A 25,526-nucleotide genomic window follows, 5' to 3' on the forward strand; every position below is an offset into this window, starting at 1 on the left:
CATTTTTAGAAGTTATTGCTCCCATGATATATCCATTAGCATTTGAAAGCAACATGGGGGCCGTTGTCGAGAATTGCATTTCTTCTTCCTCAGAATCTTTACGGCCGCCCTCAGGAGACACTGCATTACTTTTGTTCGTTATGGAATAGAAAGCAGGACTTCGAGACCCAATAAACTACCAGCATCTTCAGAGAATTCCCTATCCCGATGTCCATAAAAAATGTGCCTGGTGTAGAACTATGTAACTCATACTGTCCTGATATGAACCTACCTTTTGATCTAAGCTGAATGTTGTATCCATTTCATGTCTCGAGAGAAGTCTCTCCATTAGATCAGTTTTGGCATTTGTTGGCCGTTTTCTTTACATCAAACTCTCGGACTGAAATTCATCATCTTCGGTGTGATGCAAAGGCGTGGATGGATCGTCATTGACTAAAACTATTTTATAAATAGTAATATTAATGAATTTGCACATAAAAAATATTTAGAAAATAATGTCATAAGGCAAATATGTAAACTTAACATACAAAAACTAAGATAGAAAACTAGAATGTTTTAAGCTATACAATCAGATTTAACAATTGTTCAAACGCTCCGATTTCGATTGCAAATTTTCGCAAAGATATTTCTTAAACATAATAACGTGAATACCATTTAACTTGAGAAGCTTTGAAAACAAAACTTTGAATTCTGTTCTGATGCGTAAAGGACACTGTATTGCTGATAGAATAGCTTGGCAGCACGGCGTACATTAAAATGGTATACAAGATATCAGAGCATTATGCCATTGTGAATAATAAATTGTAGATACAGCAGTGCATCATAATCTATATATAGTTGTAATTAAATGATATTTTAATTCGATTGTACTAAAATGATTTTATTTCAATGGAAAAATAAATAGAAAACATTCCACCCTTATATTGTATGATTGTGTGAAGCAGCAGCAATATCGACATGAAACATACAATTCCAATCTGGGTAAAATAACTCATAATAACAATCAACTGAAATGTTGGAAATAAAATATATTTTGTAATACAATGGATTAATGAAAATATTCAACTCTATCTGAATTTTTATGATACATATCTACCACAATATTCAATAGTTATTATATGTACACCTATAACGTATAAAGTTCTTACTTGTATTTTGCATATTTATCAGCGCTTCTTGACCTTGAGGAGAATGGTAAAATGAAATCTTCTTAACTCAGGATTGGCATCTGCATGCAACAAAGTCTCAAGTTCAAAGAAAGATGGTCTTGCTGATGGTTTGTGCTGCCAAGTAAGGCGCATCAGCTCATATAACTGGTCTGGACAATTTTCGGGTCTTTCCATAACACCGCCATCAATCACGTAACGTAAAACTTGATCATTTGACAATCCCTTAAATCAAGAATTATCTTTAATAATAGTATCTAGTGCATAATTAGTTTTATATATATATATATATATATATAATAACTTTTCTTTAAAATATAAATTTCTTTTAGCTGAATGATGAGACACATCTAGTCTCGAAATGTATAAAAAATTAAAATAAATTCTTTACATTCGACGCATTGGCTGTTTTATTCATTTCAATATGTTTCAACGTCGAACAAAAAATCCTCAAGATATATATATATATATATATATATATATATAAATTTAGAAATATGAACAAATAGAACCCTTTTTGTAAAAACTTTTTTTGCACACTATTTACACAAGTAAAAGTTTTTTTTTAATTAATCTATATATTTTCTGTTGTTTCGACGATGAAACATATTTGATAGCCAATTCTACGAATTAAAACAATTGAATAATATTGAACTTCTTTATTTAAGAGTTTCAACACTATGTTACATCATTTAACTTACCAGACCAAGAAAAACAAAATACAAAATATAGATTTTTCTTAATTAAAATTTCACAGTAAGCACCGAAACATATAAACATTACAAAATAAAAATTTGCAATTTTTTTCGATTAATTAATTATCTATCATAATCAGCGAATGATTTTCTGAATGATGACAAAAACATGAAGTGTCAAAACGTGAAATAAATAATTGTAAATATTTTTTTCTTGTATTTAAAATATTTAAATTATGTTTCAATAGTGTCAATTAATGCACAAGTACATTATTCCATAAATTAATGAATAATCTTTAGAGACAAAAACAAAATACAAAAAAAATCACACAAAATCCTACCTGATATGGTTGAGAAGCTAATGTAGCCATTTCCCACAACACAACACCATAGCTCCAAACATCGGAACTGCTTGTGAAAACCTAAATTTTTAAATGCTATAGTATATTACAGTAAAATATAGTAATTGTTAAGAAAAAAACTAATATTAGGTTGTCAAATGTCTCCCTTCCGCTTTTTGCTCTTGGTTTATAATACAAAAAGGCGAAGGGAGATATTTGACAACCTATTATATATATATATATATATATATATATTATATATATATATGTATATATATCTATATATATGTATATATCTATATATTTCTATATATATATATATATATATATAACTATATATTAAAAAGAAATATAACAGTAAAATACAGTACACCTATAAGTCTGTTTTTACACGGTAGATTGGTTCCAGAAGAAGCCGTGTAAAAAAAAACATGTAAAAAAAGACATTGATCTTATACAAAAATGGGTGATTTTTGGTTTTGGATGGTAAATTGCAATTTAATTTTTCTTTATAGTTCTTATTGTAGCTTCATTTAAACCGAACGTTTTACCAAGAGCAGTTGAGCCTTCTCCATTTCGAAGGCGATCTAAAATTTTAATCTTGGTTTCCAAAGAAATTGCCTTCCGTTTTAGTTTTATATCTGACATTTCCTTTTAGGGATACATAAAATATTTAACAAAATTAAAAAACATAAATAACTGAATAAATACAAATATTTTTTGGCTTACCTTGTATCTTAATGCGTTAAAATTAAATTTAATGGTAAATCAAATTTGCCTGCAAAAAATTTCTTTACCAAACACGTCTTATTGCATTGACAGTTCACAAAATATCAACACGTTTCAATTGCTCTGACCAGTAAATTTTATTGTATGCACATAAAGGGAATTTCCCTAAATTAGCGCTATTCACATTTGCTTTGACCAGTAAAAATTGTTTGTACGCGCTAAAAGGGAATTCACTTAAATCTTTAAGCTAGTGTTCGCAAACTATCGATACTATCGATGGTTTCAGACTTTTTTCTTTCATAAATACTTTTTTGTGATATGAACATACTTCGCAAAAATTAAATTTGACAAACAAAATTTAAGTACATAAAATTTCAAATCGTGCTAAATAAAATATAATCGTGTAAAAAAATTAAAAATATTCAATTTTCAAACCGTGTTATATCAAAACCGTGTACAAAAAGACCGTGTAAAAACAGACTTAGGTGTACATTAAAATAGTAATTGTTAAGAAAAAACTAATATGTACAGTACAGGCCAAAAGTTTCCAGACACATGAAAAAAATCTCATTTTCTGAGTTTTTAGCTATATTTTTCATATAAAAATAATTTTATTCAAGTTAGTTTTGTACATTCTACGTAGTATTCTACGTAATATATATATATTAAAAAGAAACATATTTTTAATATACATATACGAGGTCTGTTCAAAAAGTACCCGGAATTTTCGTTTTTTCAAAAAAATATTTATTTATTCGTCTACATTAATGTGGTCCCCTTCAAAGTAGTCCCCCCCAGATATAATACACTTATGCCAGCGTTTTTTCCAATTTTCGAAGCACCCTTGATATTCACTTTTGATATGTCCTTGAGCACTCTCAGCGATTCGGCCTTTATTTCTTCAATCGAGGAAAACCGCCGTCCTTTCATGGGTCTCTTCAACTTTGGGAATAGGAAAAAGTCACACGGAGCCATATCTGGTGAATATGGAGGTTGGGGCATGACTACGGTATTGTTTTGGCCAAAAAATTACGAACAAGCAACGACGAGTGAGCAGGTGCGTTATCGTGGTGCAACAGCCATGAATTGTTTTTCCATAAATCGGAGCGTTTTTTTCGGATTGCTTCACGCAAACGTCGCATCACTTCAAGGTAATACTCCTTATTAACCGTACGACCTTGTGGTAAGAACTCTTGATGCACTATGCCGTTATAATCAAAGAAAACAGTAAGCAAAACCTTGACATTCGATCGAACTTGACGTGCTTTTTTCGGTCTTGGCTCACCTGGGCTCTTCCATTGGGACGATTGGGCTTTGTTTTCGACATCATAACCGTACACCCATGTTTCATCACCAGTTATGACCCTTTCAAGCAAACTTGGATCGTTGTTGACGTCATTTAACAGCTCTTGAGCGATGTTCATGCGATTGCTTTTTTGGTCAAAATTTAGCAGTTTTGGAATGAATTTTGCTGCCACTCGTTTCATGCCCAAAACATTTGAAAAAATGTTATGACATGAGCCAATTGATATGCCAACTTCATCAGCAACTTCTCTAATTGTGATTCGGCGATCATTCATAACCATTTTTTCCACTTCTTTCACATTTTCATCGTTTGTTGACGTGCTGGGTCGACCGGAGCGTTCGTCATCTTCAACGTCTTCGCGGCCATCTTGGAAACGCTTATACCACTCGTAAACACTTGTTATTTTCATAGCAGACTCACCATAGGCTTAATTAAAAAGAAATACTATCGCGTATATTAAAAAGAAATACTAACTATGAAATTGGCATTCTGTCTTAAGGGGTTAGGGGTACTTGGAATTTCTGAAAAATCGATTTTTATATTTTTGCATTTTCATTAAGTGTAATATCTTGAAAATGTTCTCTGAAAATTTCAAGTTGATCCGATGATTACTTTTGAGTTATTGGACCCTTACCAGCGCGTTGACGCAAGTGGAGAGCTCGATACTTATACTCAAGATTATTCTCCCTCACATCCTGATGTTTTAAAAGCTTTTAAACCGATTGAAAACGATGTCAGCAATGATAATTTACTTTCAAAATGTGTAGTTCAAGATTGAATCCATAATCAGGAAAAATTAAGAGCTTCAACCAACTAGTCTAAAAACCGTGAATACTAGTTCTACTATCGTACACATTGCCGAATACATATACATAATCATTACTATTGATTATGGGTACCCTAGGACCTAATTGTGGGTATAATTCCCATTGGTATGCTGAAAAATTGAATGCTGCACGTGTGAAAGTAGCAGATCAGCGCGCCCACGAGACGACACGGGAGGGCAGAATGCTTCGTAGGCAACACCAAATGGAAATTTTGGAAACTTCCACAATGACTGAAGAATTGTTATATGGCACAGGAATAGATGACTCGGTGTAAATAAATTAATAATTCGTATTTCTGTACGTAAATCCAATGTAAAACTTTGAACGCGTTTTTCTCAAAACTATGTTTCTTGAATCGGTGACCACTGTAACTCAAAAACCGCTTAGTAGATTTTAATGAAATTTATACAGCTTCTAGAATACATAATAAACTCGTGCCTGATCGAAGGATTTTTATTTTTTCAAAAATTTGAATTTTTTAAGACCAATTAACTGTTGATTTTTTACCCAAAAATCTAGATTTTTTCTTTCTGATGCTGCCATTTTGTTAATTTTTGCAAAAAAAAGAAAACCTTCGATCCGGCCCGGGATTAACTATTCATAAAACTATTTTTTCAATTTGATTGATTTTAGATGAATATCCAAGGAGTTATGATGGTCACCGCCAGGACCGTTTTTCGAAACAGGGTCAACAAAAACAGCTATAACTTTGGGAATATTGATTTTTTTCTTCTGAAATTTTTGTTACATCAAGTCAAAACATTGTATAATAATGCTGTATTAATATTTTTGTAGAAAAACATCGTTTAATAACCAAAAAGAAATACTGAAAACACTCATTATTTCGTGCCTGCAAGTACCCCTAACCCCTTAAGGTAAGTTGCAAAAACTTCCCGATAGAAGTAATAATTGACTTAATCAACAGAAATTGGGATCTAGGTATTCAGATAAAATTTTCAACTATTTATTTCGAAAATCATGTTTTCGTTTTCACTTAAACCTGAACATTGCGATTTTCAATTGAATTCACAATTTCAAACACATTTAAATAATGTGTAATTATAATGCGTAGACCCATGCTTGTACATTTTAAAAGCATCCATTATTACTAATTTCAATGACTTTATATAATTCGGCAAATTTTTGTAAGTCAGTTCTGTGCATGAATTTATTGCTATGTTCAATTTCGTTTAAAACATCAAAACATTCTTTTAAGAAACTTAATACATTATTTTACGAAATATTAAGCATCTGCTATAAGAAAATACTGACACGACTACATATATCATGTACGTAGTTTTATATTATTTAATCATTCATTTAATTTAATGGTAACGTTTTTTACACAACTGGAGAAGTTTTGTAGACTGCTCATTGGGTGACAGATTTATAAGCTTCCCGAAGGAGAAGTTTATGTTTTCATAAAAAAATCCGATTCGCTAATTTTATGTTTTCTTGACGTTTCAAGCCATTCTGAATCGAACGAAATCAAATTTGAGAAAAGTATGTGTATGTGTATGTGTTTATGTGTGTGTGTGTGCGTGCATGTGAACAGACTGTTTGTCGTAAATCGATATTTTCTCAAAAGCGACTCGACCGATTTCAAAAATTTAAAAGCCATTTGATGTATCTCGATGAGGACTATTGTTTATCAGACGATCGGTCTAGCCGTATCTTTATAAATAGCAGAAAAGTGAAACATTTTTGCTTCGAAAAAAAAATTCATAAAAATATAAAACAACTTACACCATCTTTTAATGATTCAGGTGCCATCCAGCGCACAGGCAGAAGACCTTTGGTACCCTTCCTATAATAATCTGTTTCATAAATATCTCGCGTCATACCAAAATCTCCAATCTTTACAGTTAGGTTTTCTGAAACCATGCAATTCCTAGCTGCTAAATCTCGATGCACAAATTTTTTTGCTGAAAGATATGCCATTCCATCAGCTATTTCAATAGCCATCTGTAATACGAACAGATAAATATAACATATAGAAATATTTTATACAACTCAATAAAAATAGTATAGAAAACTCAATCAACACATGCACTTTTCCTCTACATTTCAGATTCATTAATGAATTACAACTCTTTAATGAATGCCCTCGTGAAAATCTTTCCCTGGCTTTGATTTTACTATGTTCTATAATTATCTTTTCTAATTTCGCGATCATCAATAATAGTGAAACATTTTTACAAAATATAAAACTTGAAACATTCGCCTATTTTATAAATTACTATTTTATTAATCATCACTATCACTATAAACGAACAATCAAATATATAAATAACCGTCCATTAATCTCGTGAACGTTTTTCAAACATTGTTTCAAAATTTCAAACGGCAAAATCAAAATAAGTCATTTCATAAAACATATATTTGCATTTTCTTTTAAAATCCGTTTATTTATGCAAAAATGGGTATTATTTAGTTAGAGGTAGTAAACAATTCTTGCATCGAGAAAAAAATTATCATAAAAATTAATTAGAGTTAAATGATAGTTAGTTAATTAGATGTTAAAATAGTAAATGGACATATGAACGTCAAATTATAGTTATTCACAGATATTTTATTATTTCTCTTTTTGCAACCAAATTTTCGTCTCTGAACAAATAATGAAAATTCTTAGACCTTAGTTAAGCACTTCGAACTATTTTACCTTTTCAAATACAGTTTTTACATTTTGGCCATAAATTTTAAATGTTTTCCATTGACTCAACTTAGGCTTCCATAATAAATAAAAGATTTTTACATTTTTTATTATTAAAAATCTGATTTTATATAGAATTTACAGTACCGTACAATCAAAAAACATACTGAACGAGAATGTTTCGAATAAAATAACCATGGGTATTTTATATTTTCTCGACGTTTTTTCTCGAGGGAATAGCAATAAAAATCATATAAAAGCAGTTAAAGACACAAGATGTTATAATATATTTATACTAAATATAATCACTGATTATATTTGATTATATCACTGGATACTGATTATTATTCAGTATCCAATATTTTACATCATCATGCCTTGAATTGGTAAATGTTTATAAATCACCTGTAAAATTCTCTTAAGTGTTGGTGGTTGTACGCAAATCTCCGGATCATACACATCACTATCTGGACGATGAGAGCGAAGATAGCTTTTGAGATCACCATTGGCCATCAATTCCATAACCACTAAAGTAGGCTGACCACGGGAAACAACTCCAAGCAGGCGTACCACATGGGCAGTATCAAACGCTTTCATGACAGATGCCTCGTTCAAAAACTCAATGCGCTCGCGATCCGTGGCGTGCTCATTCACAGTTTTAATCGCACATTTGATTTCACTGTTGCCTTGTACTAAATCGCAAGCTATACCCTCGTACACCTATATAAAATATATACGTCAGACATAAATAAAATAAGATAAAGTCAACGTAATATTGATTTAATCCTGATTGCGCTATGTGAATGAAACATTGAGATAATAATGTTCATAATGATATGATTTTTATTTATATGCAGAACACAGCAACAAGTGATCGGGCACCTACAGTAATATTTAAAAAACTTGAATATCAAAATGTGCCAATTCAATTTGAATATCAGATCTAGATTATGCAAGCAAGCATATGGCAATTGCACTGCAATAGGTAAACCATCCATTTAATTTATACATACTTCTACATTCATAACCAGTTAGTTATTTTTTATACAAAAGATTATTTGGAATTTTTCTTTAGTGCTGAACAACGTTTGCCGAGCCAGCTAGCTATATATATATATATATATATATATATATATATATATATATATATATGTAGCGGCCTGTCAACACGCATCGCATTTCTACTGGACAGATAGGCTCATATAGTGACAGCACGGAGGAAACAAAATAATTCAAGTGTCAGATCTGATCTCGCATTTGTCTCCCTAGTCTAATTTGCCAAAATTATAATTCTTGAAACCTTTTCTTTTCAATTGTAAATACAAAAATACCAATCACATTTTATAAACGATCAATATGATAACACATAGTGTCGTCAATATTAATCTTACGTAAAATAAACCAAATATAAAACTTAATATATCCTGGAATTTATTATGACTACATATTGGATCATTTTGGTATAACATATGGACTACTACCTCCACATATATATATATATATATATATATATATATATATATATTTATATATTAACAAAGTCTAATAATCGGGCATAACATCAATAAAAAACATTGAAAGGATTCGCAATTTTTTTAAAATGTATTTCTCCATTACATCTTCAACCAGTCTACGAATAACACACTATTATTTGTGATTTTTTAAAATTAGTATTTTGTGAAAATTATGTGTAATTTCAAGTTAATGTTTATAACACATAGTGTAGTGCATTACCATATCCTGATACCATGGATTATTAAAATTTTCCAATTTAACACTAAGATCAACTAATTGTAAGTACTATTTACTATTTTATTTTTTCTTTTCACTCCAATTCAATTGTTTTAGTTTTTAATTTTATTTTTAGTTTCCACTGAATGAAGGCCGAAACGTAAGGATTATAGCCGAAACGTATGGATTAAAATAAATTTTTGAAACAAATTCATGTTTTTTATTGATGTTATGCCCGATTATTAGACTTTGTTAATACATATGTCAACATCAAATTCAGAATCATACAAAATATATATATAAATAAATATATATATATATATATATATATATATATATATAAAATTGTTATAGAAAATATAGAAGACCAGGAAGCATGCAAATAGAAGTTTGGAAAGAAAAATGCATAAAAATGAATAAAAAGTAATGCATGGTCATTATTTAATAGTAATAAAATGGTAATAATAATTACAAATAAGGGAGAGGAAGGAAATCATTGATTTGTGTTCTCATACCAAGGACCTGCAGACTACTATTTATTATTGATATTATTATTATTATTATATATATATTATAGTATAGTATATTAATATACCATTCCAAAAGAGCCTTGACCCAATTCCCTTATCAATTTTATTTTCTCTCGGGGAACTTCCCATTCATCAGGTTGGTACTGCATACTGACATATTCAGGATTAACAGAAGTGATTAACTTAATGCTAGGCGGAGAAAAATACTTTCTGTGCACAAAATATGCCAAAATGGATAATATAAATGAAAGAAGTAGTGCAAGAAAAGTATATCCAACAATTTCGCCAGAAGTTAGGCCAGTAGATGGTTCCTACAAAAAAAACATGTTTCATTATGTCGAATAATGTTCATTTTAACTTCAAAATAATTTTAACAAATTTTATATTAATTTGATGACAGTGTGATTTTGCATTACTATTTATGGTCTCTACGTATATATATATATATATATATATATATATATATATATATATATATATATATATATAGTAAGTTATCCTCAGGCAATACAATAAATGAAAGAAACTTCTGAAAATTAGTTCTTAATTTTTCCAAACACTTTGATATTAAATTTTCATCATCATCAGTGACTACATTTATGGTGTCTTACATCAGTAGATGTACACAGAGCACATAATTCAGCACTACCATTTATACATTAACTTGTCTTGAACAGTGTAATTTTTTGTTTTAAATAAAGTAATTGAATATTTTACGCTCGAAGTAAATTGTAATTGTAAGTTACTCTTGCTAAAATAATCTGTAATTTTTGTGAACCATTCATGTTTCATAACTCTGCTTTATTTAATTACTCTATTTAAAACAACAAAAAAATCTCGTTAATTTTGAATATTAATATGTAATATATTCACAAATTTTTATATAGGTCTTTTATTTACTTTCATTTTAATAATGTTAATAAAAAAAATATAAAGACTGTTACCATTATCAAAAAGTATTTCATTTCGGAATATTTTCCATTTCCAGCTTTTGAGACGGCCATTACACGAATGCTATAATTTCCTGGAGTTAAATTCTTAATTGCATACATACGATTCCTGTCTATAAAATCTTGCTGTGTCACGCATATTGGAACAGGTTTTGCCTTAAAAGATTAAAAAGTGCTTAGATATATTTATATAAATGAATGGCATAAATGATTAGGTATGAATATATTATATAAAGAAAACATTAACAAGTAAGTCAAGTCAAATGAATAACAGGTATATTTGCAGAAAAATAATTGTAAAAATAATTTTGAATAACCATTTGTAAAAGATATTAGTAAAATGCTGTCATTAAAGTACAATTTTCAAAGTTACAATAGCCAAAATTTGTAAGCAAAACAAAAACATGGTACTATTATGCTCAGTTAGTCATTATGCATGCTCATCAAAATTTTCACTCAAAATATAAGTAAAAAAAATTAGGCACTTTATATAATAATATTTGCATTGCTTGCAAAATTATAAAATACTTTAATTTTATGCTAAGGTGGTTTCATAACATGAAAATCAGTATGCTCTGCATTGTTTTTATAAAAAAAAATATTTGGACAAAAACATACATAAGAATCAATTTCATTTTTAAATTATTGCGACAATAAATACATTATGTCTTACATCAATTAAATCCACTCGGTTATACTCTATTTGGTACATATATATTAGACCATTAGGCTCTTTGGGTTCTTCCCATGAAGCTACTACTTCGCCCAGACTTTGATTTGTAGAAATAACTTGTGCGCGAAATACAGTTATATCATCAGAACCCTCTGAAAAAAAAATTGAGAAGCAAGTTATTAACATGCATGTTCAAGATTTGCTTTGTTTGAAGCATATTAAATAATGTAACTGTTAATAAGATACTCTTATTAAATTTTAAACATTTGAACACAAATATTGTAAAACACCAGGTCAGATATGTCATATTTGATCTGAAAAAAAAGTGTGATTGTGAAGTGAAAATTTTTCTCTTAATGCAAATGAAAATATAAATAATATAATTTAATTGCGCATAAATAACAAAAATTTACAATTAAGAATAAATGGTTCGAATTTTTCTTATAAGCAAATATCACTCAAAGAGATTACTCATAAATTCTCATATTAAAAAAAAAGTATATGCAACTATAAAAAGTATGATTAACAGCTAAAATCGATTTACATGTGCTCTAAATTGAATTTGTTTGAATCACATATATTTGTTATTGATAAGCAATTCTTTGTAAATAGCGATTAAACTTTTATGACAGAATTTGTAAAATTCAACAATTTTCACTAATCAACTCAATCATTTCTAGGTATTAGAGTATCATTGAACTTTCCTTTTAAAAATTTACACTTACATTAGACGTTTTCAATGAGACTTTTTTGAACTTAAACCTTTTTCCTAAATTTATTTATTGCATCTTGATTAATTTTATAAAGTTTGTCCTATTATAATTATATATTAGGTAAATAAAAAAATAATACACTAAATGTGAGAGTTTTGTTAGTTATCCATATAAGTTTTAGAAATACCGAGCTTGAGAGTTCTTTCATTTCTCATTTTGCTTTCACTGCAAAGTTTATTATCCTTATCTGCAGCTACTCTTTCCCGGCATGCGCGCAGACTTATGCTATACAGAGCATAGTGCTTCAAATTTTTTATCACAAACGAAGTGCCGTTCGTTTTGATTTGTGGATGAATACCTATGTCAAACATTTTTATATATTACATTCATGTAAGTAAATAATAAAATGATTATTTTAAATTGTAATGGCTATTTTCTTACTTGTATTTGGATTTGCACTCGATGTTGCATTTGATTCTATCATATAGTTTCTCTGCGATTCTTCAGAATATCTTTCTTTAGCCAATTGAACATCCGAATCCAAAATCATTCGTTTATATCGATCCGGATTTGGCCTGAATAAGATTAATAATTAAAATTTAGAAATTTCCATTTTATAATAATTATTATTCAAATTATGCTAAAATATGGTAAAATTGAAATGATATGATATTTCAATGAACAAAGACTATCAACTATTATATATTGAACCTTAAAACAAGATAATTTAGCACAAGTTTAATCTCGAGTTACCATTCAAGTTATAATAACAAAATGTCAATGCAGCACAAATAGTAATTACTATTGAGTATTGAACTATAGCATATTTTTTCAAAATTTCCTATGAATATGGTTAATCAAGCAGATAGATATATACAAAGTATTACTTCTCATATTTTATATAGACTTGATTCTGCAATTGGTCTTCAAATGAGATGCTATTATCAGCTTCAGCCTGCCCGATTATTTTAGGCTTGTTCTCAATTTCGTTGCTTGAACAATTGCAAGTGTTATCTGAACTTGCGGGAAATATTTCTTCTTTTACTATCGGCTTAATATCTGCCACTTTTATAGCTGTAACAACAAAACACTCATGTAATGTAGTATTATTTCCTTCCAAAATTTTAATATAGAGGCGTTGTACAGCGTAAAGCGAACAAAAAAATTAAAACTAAAGAAATCATTCAATGTATTTTCGTTATTTTCGATTTAGAAAGAAAAAAATAAAATTTGTTTTTAATTTAATCATTCTACTGTTGCAAAAAATCCTAAGCCTGTCTAAGTCTCTACCCACCTACTTTTCTACCTGTCTACCTGTCCACCTGTTTACATATATACCTGTTACCTTGTACGCCAGTCTGCCTAGTTATCTACATATCTGCATGCCTATCTTTCCACCTCTCTATCATGCAATCTGTCTACCTGTCATTCTTTGCATATGTCTACCTGTCTACCTTTCCATCTGGCTATAACTATACCTAGATCTAGCTGTTTATTTGTCTATCTGTCAACCTGTATATCGTTCGATGTGTCTATCTGTTTACCTATATATCTGTCGGCTTGTATATCTTAGATAGTCTCAATGATGTTGGCAATTCACCTTTTGATCTGTTGAGTAGTTATTATTAGGCGTTCGCTGAAAAATAGAGAATCGAAACAAACATATTCGTCATATTCTGCTTTTCTATTTCTGCAAAGAGAAAAAAATCGCAAGACATCGCAGCTCACAAAAAGTGTGGAGTTTATGGTGACGAAGCCATAAAAACCAGTTGTGTCAAAATTGCTTGGCCAAATCACGTTCTGTGATTTTTCACTTAAAGATGAAAAATGCTCTGGTAGTGCATTTGTTGACAATCCATCAAAACAATAATCGTTTCGGATCAGGTAAACGAGATAGAACTACCTGAATAGCCAACTGATGAAGACATTGTTATCGGGTTTTTAGGATCACAAAGAAATTAACTACTTTGAACTCTTAGCTTCTATCTAATCGAATGATCAATTCTGATATCTACATTGGACTACCAACGAAATTAAACAATGCAGTTGAACGAAAGCAGCCCAAATGGACATATCGAACAGACTTTATATTACATCATGACAAGATATCGCCACTCGACAAAAAATATTGGAGCTTAGTTAAAATGTTTTTCCACATCTACCATATAGTCCTGATCTTACACAACATCAGACTACTTTCTGCTTCGATCTCTAGAAAACTCCGTGAATGGTATAAATTTCGATAACGATGATGGTGTCAAATTGTACCGGATTCAGTTTCTTATTAATAGTTTTATGAATGTGGGATTATGATTGTGCTTCAAAGATAAGAAAAGATCATTGATCAAAATGAGCAATACATTAAAAAATTAGTTGAAAGTGGCATTTTGCCTTAAGCCAAGTTGGATGAACTTCCCAAAATGTGTAATAATTAACATAATAAACCAAAATTAAGATTCAGATAGTTAGATAACACTTTCAACTTTCGCTTTCAATTAAATCTAAACTTTGCGATTTCCAATTGAATTTTCTTTCAATAATATTTTTTCAAACTTTGATGAATTTTTAAAATTAAACTGCTCGTCGTAGGGCCGTAATATTTTTGTAAATTCTTTAGAATCATAAAAAAGTTAGACTAGAGTCAAAAAAATGTTTCATAAAAATCTCAAAAAAATTGCACTAGTTAATTACAAGAAAATGGCTCCTTTACTGAAAACTAATCAGTATGAATCCCAACCAATATCTTTCGAACAGTTTTTGATTTTTGAAAATCGATTCAGTATTGTGAGCGTGGACAAAATGTTTTACACTTTTATGAAAATTTTAAAGAAATGACTCGGCCGATCGTCGCAGAAAACTGAGAAACGATAAGTCACGTCGAAATACATCGAATGGCTTTTAAATTTTTCAAATCGGTTCAGACGTCTTTGAGCAAACGTTGATGAAACGTCTAATTTTGACAAACGCGAAAAACGATTTTTTTTTCAAATTAAAGGACTTGTCGTAGAGCCGTAATATTATAGTATAATCTATAAGACCATGGTATCGTCAAATAAAAATAATATAAATCGTCGAAAAAATATAACAATGTATTACAAGAAAGCGGCCCGGCCGATCTTTACCAAAAACTAATCAGCACGATTTCCAACCAATAATTCTCAAACCGTTTTTGAGTTTTCAAGATCGATTCGGAATTACGGATCACACATTTTCTTCAATTTTGATCTTTCAAGGTTTTCATGAGAAAGTTGGTTTTACATGTTACCAAAATATAAAAATAACTAGTGGCGCATTACATCGAATCTTAGGAAAAATTGCTGGAACTTTTAGGTTGATCCGTGCTCCCAAAAACGTAGACGAAAATTGTATCCACACACGCACGCATTCATTTTTGTAAGGTATTCCAAAATGTTCAAAAACTTACGAATCGTAAAGACATTGCAAAAATTTAAACTCATAAATTTATTTTAAGAAACTTAGTTTTCTTTCTATTATTATCTGGATGGATGCCTGTTAAAAAGTTTTTTGTTTTAACAAATATATATATATATATATATATATATATATATAATATCGAAAAAAATCTAACCGTCTTTGCAATAATTTCTGTCGTTGACATCAGGTTGATATTTAACATCGATAATGTAATGAGTTACGTTTCCATTCGGTGTTATTGGAGGTTCCCATTTGACAACAATTTCAGAACTTGAGTTTGAATGTACCGTCATTTTTTGAGGTGGGCTTGGCTCTGTAAATCAAGTTTAAAGATATTATATTAGATTGATAGTGAATTTTAAGAAAATGCTATTTTTTTTGTGTGGTTATTATATGCATGCACATATTTTAGTTCATTCATGTAGTTTAAATCTAAAGAATATTTATAAATAACATTACCATGTTAAGTAGAATATGAAACACTCAATTTTTTAATTAAAATACATTCATTTATTTATATAAACGCATATAATACTGAAAATTTCATAACTTTCTACCAATATAAAATTTGAAAATTAATACATAATATATATACAAGTAGACTTTATACACAATACTTTGGTAACAAAATACTTTGGTAAGTTATGAATTCTTTGACTCACAATTATGTCTAATGAGAGTGTATAAAAATATAAAAATTTGTTATAAAACTCTGATATTGATAAAATATAATAATCGTGGTAGTCAAAATCAACTTTAATTAATTAATACGTTAATTCACGTTAAAGAAATTAAATTGACGTTTATTAGTTCATTATTCAATCTTCTGATAAAATTCTTGCATGTCAGTTATAGATATTATGAACATAATCTATAAATATTAATTGCTAAATATTTATAAATAAATTCAGAAATTAAAAATATTATTTATAAATCTTATATTTAATAAAAAAATATTAAAGTTATAACACTTACTAAAATCATTCAATAAGCGTCTATATATCATGACAAATAACATATAGAAGAAAAATTTCGTATATGATTATTATAAGAAAAAATACTTACGATCGGGTAAGGTTGTAAAATAAAGAACCGGACTTTGGCCACCTTCTACAGCTGAAGCTATAGTGTACGTCTTAACGTAGAAAGCATATTGAGTGTAGGATTCGAGATGTGTAAATATGTGAAGAAATTCACTTGCTTGAGGCTGATTAGCTACGTCTTCGACAATCCATCTGAAAAGTTTATTTATAAGATTTATTTAGTTTGTTCATAAATCGAGAGCTTCAAGCGGCTTGCTAATATACAAAAATAGCATAGCATTTGTTTTATTCAAACTAGTTTTAGTAATCAGAGTAGGGTGCGGTGGACAGACATGGGCCACAGGTTAAAGAGGGCCACCCGAATAACCTTGAGACTAGTGACATGTATGTCAAACCGCGTACATATTTATCATATTTTGATACTTGCTCAATTTTAAAAAGCATTTGGAGGTTATAAACCTACTCTCGCACTGTGCAGAGAAACGCGCTAAGAACTTCGCCGAGAAAGTTTTTACCGTCGCACGCTCTTAAGTGATTTGTCATCGAATTTTCACGAGAAAAATACAAGTAAATTTTCAATATATTATATAGACATATAATCTTTGTAATGCAAAGTAAGTTTTACCGATTATTTACATTGTGTTTTAGTGGGATGCACATGCAAAAAAGCGTTTGTAGATAGAAGTGGGCCACTATTTGTGGACAGATATGGGGCACTTGCGCAATGCCGTTCTTTGCATAGTAAAGTATTTTTATTAATTAATCAAATGTCTTATTTACTTATTTTTATCTCTGCAGTCATAATACCTCCTAAAAAACAAAAAAACTCATAAAAAAGTGGTGAATTATGAACAATTGATTATTGCTTTGAAGGAAGTAAAAATAAATAAAATATCGGAGCGTGTTGCTTCTGCTGCTATTAACGTTAGCAGATTATCTTGTCAACGCATCAATATATTCCCTAAAAACAGAGAGGTCGCAGTAGAAGCAGCACATGGTCAAAAATTGCAAGTACCAGCAAAAGTTTACAAGAAGGCCAAAATACTTCACAATCAGCTGTGAAAAAGGCAAAAGATGAAATTCTACAGTTTCTTTGAGTAAAGACAACGATTTTGGCATGATTTGCAATAGATTGATGTTGGCGTAGCTGTCAAGAGAAAACTCTATCGAGTGCGATAACTGCGACAGACCCTTCCACTTGAGCTCTCCAGCTTCATTTTGTAATAAATTGACAAAATACTTTTTATGTGCTGTACAATATTAAAAAGCAAATCCATCAAAATCTCCCAATATGTGATAAAAATGGCTTATATGAACTTTTAAAAGATCCCTACTTCTATATGAATTTCATAATCAAAATCGCATTATGAACTGAATTGGTAATATATATATATTTGATTTTAAAACGAAAATAGTGGTGCATGTCAAACCAAAAAAAACTTTAAAATTTTCTAAAAATTGAAAAAATAGATTCTAGAAAATTTTGAAACTTTGAAAAAAATTGATTAACTTGTACAATGTTTTTTTATATCTTGATTTTTTTTATATCCTGCAATTTTTGTATTTTTTGTACTTTTTTCTCAAAGCAATCGCGTTGCGTAGCTGTTCCAGAGCCGATATATCGAAGCACGTAAGCGCCACATAGCAGTCTAACGCATAAATATTGGTATGGAACCCAAAATGTAAACAAAATTTGTACATACATATTATTAAAATCTGTACAAAATATTGATGAATTGGTGAGCGTATGTCTAATGATCATTTTGACCGCCAAATGGTATCCTTTTACTTTTTTATTGGATCTCTGAAACTGCTGGATCTGTCTTTTCAAAAATGTAATCAGTTCTTCATTACAAATGAAATGTTTTACGAAATATTCAAATTGGACGGTCCTTTCTCTCAAACCTAGCAAAAATTAATCAGTACCTCTCCATTCTATTCTCAATCAATGCGAATCGAAATGCGAATAGATTTTAATAGTTTTAAAGAGAGAAAATAAAACAGTTTTATCGTATCCATTCCTTTAGTATACTAGATATGTGATAAAGAATCTCAAAAGCCATTCTATAATTTTTTCCAAAAAAAAAACTCGATCAAATTAAATTCAGTTTATAAAAGTTAACTGCATCAAACGGTACGTATGATTTACTTACCCATCACCACCACAAGCATCGCGACCATCGTATACTGTAACATTTCGATACCGAGCCTTCATGCGCGATACCACATAGCCTAGAAGTACACGTTGATCTGGATATGGAAATGGTTCCCATTTTATTAAAACAGCCTTCTGAGATATGGCAGCAATAGTTACGTTTAAGCGTTTTACGTTACCTAAAATCGATTTCAATCAGTTATTTTTTTATAATTTTGTTTATTATGATATATACAATAAATTATGATGTAATTTATGTAAAGTTAATCAATATTAGTGGTCCGCTCTGAAAGGTTTATGCGTAGATAAGGAAATGGGTTTATGTATTAATGCTAGTTATTAGTTTTTATACTAAAATTTTAATAAAAGTTCGCAAAAGAATTACAATCATTTATCAAAATTTATGAAGAAAGTTTAATAATGAAGATTTAATATGTCATAATATTTTCTTAAAGTAAGTTACAGCAATCACAGAAAATATCGAAAAAGAAAGTTTTTAGAAATTTTACATTAGAATAAATTTGTGTATGTGTATGTATGTGCGGATTGACGGTGCACTTTGAAAAGGTTCGTGTAACTTTTCGTCGACGATTTCGGGAGCATGAATCAATAAATTTGAATGAATAAAAAACATTCAATTTGTGTGGAACACAAAAAAAGCAAATTTTGTTTCATTTGTTCAAGCAAATTTTTTTTAATCATTCTATATATTGATTTAAAGACTCAGATTTAAGTTTGTTCTTTATTATTATTTAATTAATGTTTTAAGTTTAATAATATGATTTCGATACTTCTTCAGGTAAAATAATAATTTATTGTAAATGCTCAGTATTATTTGAAATAATTATGCTTCAATACTTTTACATGTAAATAAATGACATATGAATATAACAAAAGAATATTAGATATGTGATAACAAGTATTATTGATTATTATGGCAACAAGTGTAACAGATAAAGAGAGATAGATAAAAGGACAATGCGTGTTGATAGAGATTGGCCAAACTTAACAAATCAGAAGAGAATATTCATTGCTTTCATAAGGACTCATCAAGTAGAATGAATAGAATCGGACTAATAAACTAGTGGTGCATGGCATTGAGCCTCAAAGCAAATTAGCTGGAACTTCCCGTACCAGAAATACATTTTTTAAAAAGCTTGAGAATTTTGAAATTTTTGATTTTTTTTTTTATATTTTGATATTTAACAATGGAATTTATAGTAATATGATCTTTAAAAAGTTTTTAGCACAATACCTTTTCAATAGCATTAATACTTTGCTTCATACTTTTTCAGTACTCGGTATTGATACTTAGCCTCGATACTTCTAACACTAACTGCAACTCAATGCGAAATTTTGACCAAAATATACTAATAAGACAGAAATACTAAGAAATACTATTCGCAGTAGTGTGTATTCCATTATGAGAACTAATATTACCTGAATTGAAAAAAAAACTTACAAGGAACTCTGTCTCCGTTATGCATACAACATACATAGTGACAATATGTCACCGCTAGGGTTGCTGGAAGATTCACCCTGGCGACATAGTCGCCAAATGATTAAAAAATATACACAATACAAAATTGAATTTTGAAAAATTCTCAATCAAATGAAAACATAATGCATTAATAACAGACATTTTTTTAAAAAAAAGAAAGCGACGCCTAGCTTAAACCCAAAATTTATGAAAACTAATATTATCTGAATTAAAAAAAAACTTACAAGGAACTCTATCTCCGTTTGAATTCTGATCGATTTCAAGAGGCGTTTTGCTCATATTTCTCAATTCATCAATCTTATCTTTGCATAACTTGGGATTAAAATGAAATGATAAACTACCATTGCCGATCTCTATAGGTCCATGTTTTTTCCAATCCCATAAATCTTGTAAGTTTGCATTGTCCATAACCACAAGTGAGTACCTTAAATTGAAAATAAATAGAAATTGAAAAGATATAGTCTAAAAAAGCTGAGGGTGCAATATTTTAATAACATTACCTTCCATTATCTAAAGAAGATCCTCTAATTTTTTTTAGGCTCTTTAAAAAATTTAATGATACTAATGGATACGATCTAACTATTTTCAAATATCCATTTATTTCTTGAATCATTGCCAAATTTTCCTCAAGTTCTTTCACAATATTTACTGCAAATAAAATATTACCATAAATTAAATTTTCCAGGGGAAAGAAGGATGGAAGCATTTACTAAATATTTGTATGGTATATCATACTAGTCATATCATATTAAAATTTATTTAAATCATGTTTTAAATTTAAAACAAATCACTTATATATACAATGTTCAATTTTAATTCTTTGTGTATAATTATTGTTAACGAATATCAACTTACTTGCTCCAATAATTTTTATCTCCAGGCTCTGAAGTATATGTGTGCAATATTTCAATTGTTGTGCTGAAGCAATATTGTTCACAACACCACCATTACACTCTCTCCTACAGTCATCTGAAATTATTAAATATACCAACATTATATTATATATATATATATATATATATATATATATATATATATATATATATATATTCTTCAGTTGAACTGCTACATGAAACTTTCACACATTTTAAAATTTTCAAAAAAATTTAAAATTCCAAAGTTCCCTTATATAGTTAAAATACATAATTTAGCAATAAGTGAAGGAAATATCTTTTATTTAGATAGTATTTCTAAATTTCTCACAAAACAATAAAAAAATTCAAAATGTGCAAAAAAATTCGCAATTAGTTAGTAGTTAGCAATTAGATCCACACATGAGAATCTTAGTAAAAATATTTTTTAAAAAAACATTTCTCCATCATGTCTTCAGCCAGTTTACCGCCACATATTGCACATAATCTATTTGTGATATTTTTATGTTGGTATTTTGAGAATTATTGTTTAATTGCAAGTTTAATGTTTTTATTACATAGTGTAGCGCATTACAATATTCTGATATCATTTTTTATTGAATTTTCTGTTTTAATTCTAATATTAACTAATTTAAGTACTTTTTACTCTATCATTTTTAACAATTCAGTTGCTTTAGTTTTTAAATTTTATTTTTAGTTTCCACTAAATAAAAGCTAGGATTATAGCCTAAATGTATGGATGTAAAATAGATTCTTAAAAAAAAAATGTTTTTTTATTTATGCTATGCCCGATTATTAAACTTTGGCAATAAATAATATATTATATTGATATTAGAGCGGGTCGATTTGATTTGTCAAAAAAAGTCGCTTAGGCACACATGATTTTCGGATACTAGGGATCAAAATAAGATACTTTGCTGAAGAAACTATACCTGTAAAATGAATTCTGATGTTCCGTGCAATCACCCTAAAATAAGAGTTAAAATTTGAAAAATTCCCGAGATTCACCCATGCCCGTGGTTCATCCCCTGTGACGGTTTTTCAACATTCAGCCCTTATTTTTGGGTCAACACACTGGACATCAGAATTCATTTCAGAGGTATGGTTTCTTCAGCAAAGTATCTTATTTTGATCCCTAGTATCCGAAAATCATATGTTCCTAAGTGACCTTTAAATCGCCCCGCCCTAATATATATATATATATATATATATATATATATATATATATATATATATATATATATATATAGGTGAGCTAGCGAAAATTAATTATGATGTATCGCATACTTTCTTTAGAACATGGTTCACAAGTCAAATTTCCATCAGGTTTTTCAGTCTGAATATAGTTGTTGGGGCAGAGAAGAATACAACTTTTTTCAAAAGACTTGTAATGCTGGGGACTAGATGATTCTGGTAGTGTTACTCCTCTAGGTGAAGGCATTTCACGGCATTCTTGTTCAGTTACGCAGCGCCTTTCTTGAAACTATGAAATAATTAGATTTATAAGGAGTTAGCATTATATAATGTTAGAACGATTAGAAAAGTTTGAAGGAGAAGCAGATTGTCATTTCATGCCATTATATAAATAAAATTTTAAGGAAATAGCATTTTATTACACATATTGTTATTGTTTTATGTAAAATATATAGTTACTAACAAAAAGTATTTATTTAATTCACATATTAAATATTAATCTACTATAGTGTATGTAAGAATATTCAACGTAAATATTATTTGATACTGAATACTAAAAATAAATATTACTTTTCAACACCTTCTGATATTTTCGCCATACCTTGCCAAAAATAATCGAAGTATGTGCGGTGCATCTCTTGATATGTAAATTTTGATTTTTCCGTTCTATGTTCGGAAGAAAACGTATCAACTAGTTCGTGATTCGTAAACTTTGTATTAACTTTACGTTCGGACAGTAAATGTTTCAGGATTTTATTGTTAAATTGGTATGATACCCGAAATTTGATGTTTAAACAACGATAAAATAGGTATTTATTTTTTGTAAAAAATGTAAACACTGACATTTAGTGCTTGTTTCCAATTATTAATTATTCACAAGTTATGTGATAATGTATAAGTGTTAATCTAAGAATTTCAAAACCACTGATGATGACGTAGAATTTTACGTCGAAACGTATGGAAAAATAAAGATGTTTTAAAAATCTTCACTTTATTTTTAACTTGATGCTGCGCCCTCCAAGAAATTAATCATATATATACAGTGGCGTCCAAACCGTATGGGCTGGATGGGCTTCAGCCCATGAATTTTGACGGGCTTAGCCCCGATTAGATTAGATTCTTCTTATAACGTTACTCATTTTCATTAGAACTCGTCATTTCAACCACATTCATATTTCAAAAATGCTTGAATATGTCTCCAGAGATAAAAAAAGAAAACGTGTTTTTAGTCGAGTTTAAACTTAAATAAAAACTGTACATGCATATAAACAAAAATGAAGATGATAATGAAAATAAAGTTGACTGACAACATGAAAATTCTCAGCATGTGAGACAAATATTTACATTAAAAAATTGTACAATAGAAAAAATCGTCCTGATCAATATTGAGATCGAAGAACAAGAGGTGGACGAAAACGACAAAGGATCAAAACGATCAAACGAATAAATGATATGAGAAGAAAGCAACGGGAAATGACGACACAATAAGCATAATACTGGCAGGCCTGCTGAAAGAGCTGGGAAACAACGGATTAAGGAAACTGACCAAACTGTTGAACCAAATATACCAAACGGGCGAATATACCGAAAGGACTTTCTGGATGTCACGATGATAGATCTTTAGAAAAGGACCAAAACGAACAAGTGCAGCGACCGCAGGACGATCAGGCAGACTTCGCACACCTGGAAAGGTATTCGCCAAATCCTTACGATACGACTGAGCAAAGACCAATTTAGTTTAAGAAAAATAAGATGCATCAGCGATGCTATTGGAATATTGTCAGACAAATGTCTCGACGTTAATGATGTTTTATAGAATGGCAGAAAGCTTTTGACGGAGTCAGATAAAGGAAATTTTAAAATCTAATAACGTCGATTGGAGAGATCGCAGGCTGATTCAAAGTAAGCAGATGATCTAGTGGTAATATCGAAAAACCAAACCGAGCTACAAAACATGACGAGCGGAATCGTCGAAGAAGATACGGAATGGAAATCAACGTCGACAAATCGAAAGTGATGAGAATCACAAAAAGAGATGAGCCCCTGAGGATGAAAATCGAGAATTGGAAGATGTGGATTATTTCAAATACTTGAAAAGTATCCTGACCATGAGACGAATATTGCACGAGAGAAATCAGGACACAAGGATCGCAAAAGCCAAGCCTGACAAAGTGCTATGTCTGGAGCATAGCTATGTCTGGAGCATCTGTACGAATCAGAAACACGGCTTCTAAGAAAGGCCGACAAGAACTACTTGAAGAGTTTTGAAATGTGGTGCTGGAGAAGCGAATGGAAATGGAACCCAAGTGCTGCCCTGCAATTAGTAAGACCCTGCCGTACCTCGTGATTGCCCTGCGTGATGCGCGCGCATCAAGATGGCCGCCTCCGTCCTGTATAAAAGAAACGGCCATCGAAGCAAAAGGCTTCTTCATCCATCAGCGGCCAACAAGGACAAATCAATACACAAATTGTATTAAATAATAATAAATAGTATTGATCAAAATCAATCTGTTGTTATTCAACAATCACTTCAAATTAATAAGTCCTGAAAAGGGCCGAAGAAAGGACTCCACTAAGCACAATCCTGAAAGAACCCGTGCTGCAATAAGAGTACCTACTACACGTCGTAGTCGAAGGCAAAAAAGTACTGAAAGGAATGGGAAGAAGAAATGCAGATGATTGACGACTTACGCGAAAAGAAAAAATACAGGGAACTAAAAGCCGAAGCACGGGACAGGAAAATGTGGAAGCAGAAGTTTTGGAGAGAAAATACATAAAAATGTGTGAAAACGGAAGGGGGGGGGGAGATAGTTATAATAAAAATGATAACGACGAAGGGTAAGGGAGTCATACTAGCATTTATTCTTGTACAGATAAAGCTTTCTTTTTTCATTTTATACTATTTTAACATAATTTATCTGAGCCCGCCCATCAAATTTTACCTTCCGACGCCACTGTATATATATATATATTATATATATATATATATATATATATATATAAATCTCGTGT

The 25,526-nt window shown here is 29.9% G+C and overlaps 1 protein-coding gene across 1 annotated transcript in view; it reads right to left on the minus strand.

The window, feature by feature from the left end:
* The window catches only part of LOC113368099 (insulin-like receptor), a 37,784-nt gene extending 15,019 nt beyond the window's left edge, over positions 1 to 22,765 (minus strand). Inside the window, exons 1-16 of the mRNA XM_026609664.1 lie at positions 22,608 to 22,765; positions 21,304 to 21,417; positions 20,949 to 21,096; positions 20,673 to 20,872; positions 18,946 to 19,126; positions 16,815 to 16,984; positions 15,904 to 16,062; positions 13,202 to 13,388; positions 12,756 to 12,889; positions 12,502 to 12,672; positions 11,602 to 11,753; positions 10,923 to 11,084; positions 10,044 to 10,289; positions 8,123 to 8,437; positions 6,811 to 7,029; positions 2,203 to 2,283 (exon numbers count right to left, since the gene is read on the minus strand). Of these exons, the coding sequence (XP_026465449.1) occupies positions 2,203 to 2,283; positions 6,811 to 7,029; positions 8,123 to 8,437; positions 10,044 to 10,289; positions 10,923 to 11,084; positions 11,602 to 11,753; positions 12,502 to 12,672; positions 12,756 to 12,889; positions 13,202 to 13,388; positions 15,904 to 16,062; positions 16,815 to 16,984; positions 18,946 to 19,126; positions 20,673 to 20,872; positions 20,949 to 21,096; positions 21,304 to 21,417; positions 22,608 to 22,761 (2,793 nt within the window). The 5' untranslated portion in view covers positions 22,762 to 22,765. The remainder of the gene's footprint in view (positions 1 to 2,202; positions 2,284 to 6,810; positions 7,030 to 8,122; positions 8,438 to 10,043; positions 10,290 to 10,922; positions 11,085 to 11,601; positions 11,754 to 12,501; positions 12,673 to 12,755; positions 12,890 to 13,201; positions 13,389 to 15,903; positions 16,063 to 16,814; positions 16,985 to 18,945; positions 19,127 to 20,672; positions 20,873 to 20,948; positions 21,097 to 21,303; positions 21,418 to 22,607) is intronic.
* Positions 22,766 to 25,526: the final 2,761 nt, after the last annotated feature.

This window comes from Ctenocephalides felis, unplaced genomic scaffold (assembly GCF_003426905.1).
Source record: "Ctenocephalides felis isolate EL2017-DRISC unplaced genomic scaffold, ASM342690v1 CF-g0.4_SCAFFOLD_00763, whole genome shotgun sequence".
NCBI lineage: Eukaryota > Metazoa > Arthropoda > Insecta > Siphonaptera > Pulicidae > Ctenocephalides > Ctenocephalides felis.